The sequence below is a fragment of the Physeter macrocephalus genome, chromosome 5 (assembly GCF_002837175.3).
Source record: "Physeter macrocephalus isolate SW-GA chromosome 5, ASM283717v5, whole genome shotgun sequence".
NCBI classification, from domain to species: domain Eukaryota; kingdom Metazoa; phylum Chordata; class Mammalia; order Artiodactyla; family Physeteridae; genus Physeter; species Physeter macrocephalus.
Window position 1 is genome coordinate 92,848,502 of NC_041218.1, and position 7,819 is coordinate 92,856,320.

The 7,819-nt window shown below is 40.1% G+C and overlaps 1 protein-coding gene across 1 annotated transcript in view; it reads left to right on the forward strand.

Annotated features, from left to right (window-relative positions):
- PRKAR2B (protein kinase cAMP-dependent type II regulatory subunit beta) overlaps window positions 1-7,518 on the forward strand; it is a 142,184-nt gene extending 134,666 nt beyond the window's left edge. The window contains exons 9-11 of the mRNA XM_024115970.3: window positions 3,399-3,464; window positions 3,593-3,731; window positions 6,153-7,518. Coding sequence (XP_023971738.1) covers window positions 3,399-3,464; window positions 3,593-3,731; window positions 6,153-6,286 — 339 coding nt within the window. The 3' untranslated portion in view covers window positions 6,287-7,518. The remainder of the gene's footprint in view (window positions 1-3,398; window positions 3,465-3,592; window positions 3,732-6,152) is intronic.
- The last annotated feature ends 301 nt before the right edge of the window (window positions 7,519-7,819 follow it).

Below are 7,819 nucleotides of genomic sequence, written 5' to 3' on the forward strand. Positions count from 1 at the left end.
TCTTTCTGGTGGGCAGGACCGCATCTGGTGGTGTGTTTGGGGGTGTCTGTGACCTTATTATGATTTTAGGCAGCCTGTCTGCTAATGGGTGGGGTTGTGTTCCTGTCTTGCTAGTTGTTTGGCGTAGGGTGTCCAGCACTGTATCTTGCTGGTTGTTGAGTGGAGCTGGGTCTTAGTGTTGAGATGGAGATCTCTGGGAGACCTTTTGCCAGTTGATATTACGTGGAGCTGGGAGGTCTATGGTGGACCCGTGCCCTGAACTCTGCTCTCCCATCTCAGAGGCACAGGCCTGACACCTAGCTGGAGCACTAAGACCCTGTCAGCCACACGGCTCAGAAGAAAAGGGTGAAAAAAAGAAAGGAATAAAGAAAAAAATAAAATAAAGTTATTAAAGTAAAAAGTAAAAAAAATTATTAAAAATAAAAAATTAAAAAGTAATAAAGAAAAAAAAAGAAAGAAGAGAGCAACCAAACCAAAAAACAAATCTACCAATGATAACAAGCCCTTACCAAAAAAAAAAAAAAAAAAAGGACAGACAGAACCCTAGGAGAAAGGGTAAAAGCAAAGCTGTACAGACAAAATCACACAAAGAAGCATACACATACATGCTCACAAAAGGAGAAAAAGGGAAAAAATATATATACCTATATATTAAAAAAAAAAGGAAGAGAGCAACCAAATCAATAAACAAATCTACCAATGATAAAAAACTCTAAATACTAAACTGCGAAAAACATAAAACCAGAAACAAATTAGATGCAGAAAGCAAACCCCAAGTCTACATTTGCTCCCAAAGTCCACCACCTCAATTTGGGATGATTCGTTGTCTATTCAGGTGTTCCACAGATGCAGGTACATCAAGTTGACTGTGGAGATTTAACCTGCTGCTCCTGAGGCTGCTGGGAGAGATTTCCCCTTCTCTCCTTTGTTCGCACAGCTCCCGGGGCTCAGCTTTGGATTTGGCCCCACCTCTGCATGTAGGTCGCCTGAGGGTGTCTGTTCTTCGCTCAGACAGGACGGGGTTAAAGGAGCCGCTGATTCGGGGGCTCTGGCTCACTCAGGCCGGGGGGGAGGGAGGGGTATGGATGCGGGGCGAGCCTGCGCGGCAGAGGCCGGCTTGACGTTGCACCAGCCTGAGGTGAGCCGTGCATTCTCCCGGTGAAGCTGTCCCTGAATCCCGGGACCCCGGCAGTGGCGGGCTGCACAGGCTCCGGGAGGGGAGGTGTGGAGAATGACTAATGCTTGCACACAGGCTTCTTGGTGGCGGCGGCAGCGGCCTTAGCGTCTCATGCCTGTCTCTGGGGTCCGCGCTGATAGCTATAGCTCACGCCCATCTCTGGGGCTCGTTCAGGCAGTGCTTTGAATCCCCTCTCCTCACACACCCTGAAACAGTGGTCTCTTGCCTCTTTGGCAGCTCCAGACTTTTTCCTGGACTCCCTCCCAGCTCGCTGTGGCGCACTAGCCCCCTTTAGGCTGTGTTCACGCCGCCAACCCCAGTCCTCTCCCTGGGATCCGACTGAAGCCCGATTCTCAGCTCCCATCCTCCGCCCGCCCTGGCGGGTGAGCAGACAAGCCTCTCGGGCTGGTGAGTGCTGGTCGGCACCGATCCTCTGTGCGGGAATCTCTCCACTTTGCTCTCCCCACCCCTGTGGCTGCGCTGTCCTCCGTGGCTCCGAGGCTTCCCCCCTCCGCCACCCACAGTCCCGTCCCCCCCTTCCCCCCCACCGTGAAGGGGCTTCGTAGTATGTGGAAGCCTTTCCTCCTTCACAGCTCCCTCCCACTGGTGCAGGGCCCATCCCTATTCTTTTGTCTCTGTTTTTTCTGTTTTCTTTTGCCCTACCTATGTACCAGGGGGAGCTTCTTGCCTTTGGGGAAGTCTGAGGTCTTCTGCCTGCATTTAGTAGGCGTTCTGTAGGAGTTGTTCCACTTGTATGTGTATTTCTGATGTATTTTTGGGGAGGAAGGTGATCTCCACATCCTACTCCTCTGCCATCTTGAAGGTCTCTCAAGAGTAATTATTTTAGAAGACAAATAAGTAAATCAATCCTCCCACACTTCCCACATACATACAGATTAGCGCAGTCAGGGATTGGGACGACGTAGAGACAAATTAGAGAACAAGGCTGAGGGTCTACGATATAAATTGAAAAACCGCAAAGTATAGAGCACTTTTGAAATGATTTTTTTTCAGATTACTTTGAAATAATTATAGGTTCACAGGAAGCTGCAAAAAGTCCCATGAACTCTTCACCCAGTTTCTCCCAGTGCATCTGGCATAGCTAGTACAATATCAAACCTAGGAAAGTGACATTGGCACAACCTGCAGGACTTAATTCATTAGTTTTACGTGCAATTTGAGCACGTTTTGAAAGCAAAATTACATGGCTGTCGATAGACCTATTATGATTTAAGATACTTGAAAATTTAACATGAAGCTCTTATGAAAACCTGATACAAAGGTAAGGGAAAGGAGATATGTATACTATACTTAGAGTTTATTAAAGGTATCTTTAGATACTTGTTGTCATTTAAGCATTTATAAACATACAGGTCTGCACTATAGTATAGTATAATCGAGACTCAACATTCCTTGTGATATAATCTGATACCGTATTTCTTGAATTGTACTAAAGAGTTATGAAATACCTAAGTTTCTCCAGAATCACTTTGAGAGGCTTAGGGAAGTCAGTATCTGCTATCTTCTGTAATTATACTACTGTACTTAATTCAGAAGGCATCGTTGGAAGTCAAGGCAGTTTGTTTAAAATCCAAAACGAGAACATGGCTGTGTGTAGTTAGAAATGGCAACACTTTCTTTTAGAAATCTTTTTGGGGCCTTGAGGTGGCTTGTCAGTAAACTGGCATCTAGAGCTTGGTCCCCGGCCAGATGCAGGACAAACATCTGGGCCCACACATTCTGCTCCCTAAGAAGTCTGCTTGCTTTCTTCTCTTTGGGAGTTGCTGGGTTATCTCGGGTCGCCATGCTAATGCTTGTAGATTAGGACACACAGAGTGGCACATTTTAGCATAGGAGCAGCTGACAGAGGCAATGCTGCTGGGAAACGGTGCTAGCATTTCTAACTATGTATGTGCTTTATCCAGGCTGCAGTTCAGGCAAATTCTTACCTCAGTGTTATTTGCCATATTTTCTTGGCTAGTTTTAGCAGATATACCATGCTAGATAGTGTATCATTTCAGATAATTTTTTACAACCGAAATTGTTACAATGTAATTGTCGATCTTAACGTCTCAACTTAGAAGGGGACATAGCCTGCTCCTGTGGGGTTTCACCTTTCAGGCAAATCATGGTGGGATTGATTTCAGGGGCGTGACAGGTACCAGGATTGCTGTCAGCTAAACTTGCATTTTCACCCTCAGTTTTTGTTTTATTCTGATAGGGAGACTTGGCTGATTCTTTTTTCATTGTAGAATCTGGAGAAGTGAAAATTACCATGAAAAGGAAGGTAAGTCCTAAAAATCCATGAAATATTAGCAAGAAACATAATAGATTTTCCTTCTGATGTTTAGACTAAGGTTAACTTTTATTTTTCTTAAACTGAGTCAAAGTTATCACTTTCCATCACCTTGTCAGGGTAAGTCAGAGGCGGAGGAGAACGGTGCAGTAGAAATCGCTCGGTGCTCTCGGGGACAGTACTTTGGAGAACTTGCTCTGGTAACTAACAAGCCCCGAGCTGCTTCCGCACACGCCATCGGGACCGTCAAATGTTTAGGTAGGATTCATGCAGCCCTGGGCATGCTTGCCCTGGTTGAAATCGTTCTGTCTGCATTGTACGTATTCATGTTGTATGGATTATCTTACTGGGTTCGCAAGTTTTATGGTCCCCACAAAATACAACAAGGTTAGGATTCATTGCATTATAAAGTCAATTTGTAGAAGCCGACATTTTTCCTTTAAAAATTTTCACACACTTATATATTGTGTTCTTTTTTATAGGCATGAAATAACATTTTAGTATGTCATTAAAATAAGAATCCTGAGTACCAAGTTTTATAAAGAATTTTTTAAATACACAACATACACTGTGTTCCTCAAAAAAAGAGGCTCAAACAGCATTTTTATAAGGTACACTAAGCTTTGAAGGGAAAGCTGGAATGTCTGTAGGAATACTTACTCATCTTGTACTAGGAATCAAAGGTTCAAGCTTGTCAGAGCACAATAAAATCTTGTTCAGCTGTTTATTACTTCTGTGTACCACACAGCAGCTCAGCAGAAATGCCATCTTCAGCTGGAAGACATCTATATATAGCTGAGATTTTATATATGAGTCATAACTTAGTTTAATTTTATATATGAGACATAACTTAGTTTAATAATGAAAAATATAATTCAGGAGATATCAGTATAGGTGACATTTTCTCTTTTTTTTAAAGATTTATTTTTATTATTTATTTTTATTTGTTTGTGGCTGTGTCGGGTCTTAGTTGTGGTGCATGGGTTCTTCATTGCAGCATGCGGGATCTTTCGTAGCGATGCACAGGCGTCTCTCTAGTTGTGGCGTGTGGGTTTTCTCTTCTCTGGTTGTGGCGCGTGGGTTCCAGAGCGTGTGGGCTCTGTAGTTTGCAGCACGCGGGCTCTAACTGAGGCGCGTGAGCTCAGTAGCTGTGGCGTGCAGGCTTAGTTGCCCCGTGGCATGTGGGATCTTAGGCCCCTGACCAGGGATGGAACCTGCATTCCCTGCATTGTAAGGTGGATTCTTTACCACTGAACCACCAGGGAAGTCCCTAGGTGACATTTTCTTCAAGGAAATGATTCAAAAGTAATTAGCCACTCTGTGCTCTTCATCCACAGTTCAGTAGCATAAATTTAGCTTCGATGTTCTTAAGATTTGCAAATATCCTCAGAATTCTCTTAGAGAATTGACTTTTTAAAAGGTTTTAAATAATATAATATTAATCAAGGGTTATACTTGGGTGAAAAAGAAGACAATTAGAAGCTGACAGGTAATTTCCCTGAGTAGAGGTGTTAGACAGTAGGAGTACAGGCGATGTGAGTGAAATCCCGTTAATTTTTTTCTATAATAAATTATTATATTGACATTAAATTTGAGAAATACAGAAAAGGTAGGAAAAAGTTAAGTCACCCAATACCACCACCACCCAGCAATTTCCACATCCTATTGTAATTCCTTCTCATCTTTTTTATTTGTATGGGTTTTCTTTAAAGTTTTGTAAACTGCTTTTTTCATCCGTTATAGCTTAGGCATTTTCTCATATTTATTACATCAGACTGTAACATTAGGTAAATATACACATTATGAATTATTTAATCATTCCCCACTGTTGAATAATTTGGGGAGTTTTGGCTCCATTTTTGGGGGTCAGGGAGAGCTTTTTTGTGGGGGTGTATGCAGAGACTACTCTTCCACATATAGGACTTTTCCTGAGAAATGCTTTTTGGAAGTGGGTTTTCTTTTTATGGTTTTTGATATATATTGCCAGATCACTTTTATTTGTACTTATTTACATGTACCAGCAGTGCAAGAATGTCTGTTCACTCTATTGTCAACATTGCCTTTTTAACTTCTGCAAATTTGAGAGGCAAAAAAAAAATATTTTAATTTGTATTTGTATGATAGTATGACCATATTTTCATGTGTATATTATAAATTCAGTTTTAGAAAATGCTCGAGATAGGCAAGCTAAGCGACATAGAGCAAATACTTACACAGTGGATAAAATCATTATTTTGGCTGCCGTTTTGAATTGACCATAGTGTAAAAGAATAAAAATCATAAAAGGTAACATTTGGATTCTTCACAACATAGCATCATAAACCCTGAGAAGGGAAAACAAGATAGAAAGCACTCCCTTGCCGCCCTTGAGTTCATATTACTAAGGTGGTGACATCAAAACTAATTTATTTTTAAAATTCCAAGGTCTTGACATAACAGTCCCTCATTCTTTTAACCTGGATCAGGAACCTCCAATAGGACATCATATTGCCAAGGGACACTGGCTGCTTCCTTTCTGAAGTGGAATGTTTTTATCTTTATGCCTTTTTCTTGTATCTGATACTTATCTAAAAATGCCATTGCGTCATTGACATATGCGGAATAGATACCATAAATGTCTTAGAAATTCTGCAGATTTGCAAAGAATGTTATTTTTCTTTTATTCTCCCCTCTTCTTAGCCATGGATGTGCAAGCATTTGAAAGGCTTTTGGGACCTTGCATGGAAATTATGAAAAGGAACATCGCTACCTATGAAGAACAGTTAGTTGCCCTGTTTGGAACAAACATGGATATTGTTGAACCCACTGCATGAAGCAAAGTATGGAACAAGAAGACCTATAGTGACAAAATTACACAGTAGTGGTTAGTCCACTGAGAATGTGTTTGTGTAGATGCCAAGCATTTTCTGTGATTTCAGGTTTTTTCCTTTTTTTACATTTACAGTGTATCAGTAAACAGAGTAGTGATTTAATAGTCAATAGGCTTTAACATCACTTTCTAAAAGAGTAGATCAAAAAAATATCGACATACTGATAAAATGAGTTTCTACTCCACAAAATTATGATTTGACTGAAAGGTTTATTCAGATGATTATAATATACTGAAAGTATCTGTGTTTAAGAAGATAATTAAAGATGTTGTCATAGGCAATGTGTGTTCATTTTGACTCACTCAGATTGATATATTATGACTACGCCCGTGTAAGAGGGAACTTGGCAGTGAATCATGCTATACAGCGTGGCATCACATCCTTTTTACAACTCACTATATATAGTACGTACAACTTAGTAATGTTTGTTTTCGAGTTTTTCTGGCTTGGTAAGTTATGTACTGGCCTTGGCCTATTGGTGAAATGGTATAAAACATCATATGCAATTTTACAACCTTTTCTATTTTTGCAATAAAGTACCTTTTGACTTCTTTGGCATAATGTCAGTAACCTACATATTCCAGTGGTTTTAAGGACAGGCAGTTTAGTCATTACAATAATAGGGAAGACTCTTTTTAGGTGAAAGGTCATTATTTTCCTCATAAAGCATCTATCTATGCTTCCTTTTTCCATTTTGCAGTTCTCTGTATTTGTTATCTTTAAAAATTTGAGTTTGACATTTAATGTCACAAATATTTTAAAATGCTCTTTAAACTTATTTGTTGTCTTCTGAAAGCCTAAGATCTTATTATATATGCTAAAAAAAAGTCTCCGATACCAAAAATATTTGGGGTCCTTATCAACATGCCCTTAGGATATCTCTTTGTTCTTCACTAGATGTACATAATACAATCCTTTGCAGACATCTGCTCCCAGGGGTTTCCTCCAAGGTGGGAGAAATAAATTTTTGTAAGTAAAACATATATAAAGATAAAAGGAATTTCTGTCCATTCCAAATATACCATTAGGCCTTGCCACTTGCTTTAATGTAGACTCTCAAAAGTGCAGAATGAACTCAACTGAATAGATTTTTGTTGACAATTGACATGCTTATTATTCTGCTACATAAAATGAATTTAATTATGTTCAACCAAAGGAATATATTCTTACATGATTTCTAGGCATGACCCCGACCGACGTCTAGAGAGGACATCTGCTCCCAGGGGTTTCCTCCAAGGTGGGAGAAATAAATTTTTGTAAGTAAAACATATATAAAGATAAAAGGAATTTCTGTCCATTCCAAATATACCATTAGGCCTTGCCACTTGCTTTAATGTAGACTCTCAAAAGTGCAGAATGAACTCAACTGAATAGATTTTTGTTGACAATTGACATGCTTATTATTCTGCTACATAAAATGAATTTAATTATGTTCAACCAAAGGAATATATTCTTACATGATTTCTAGGCCTACAT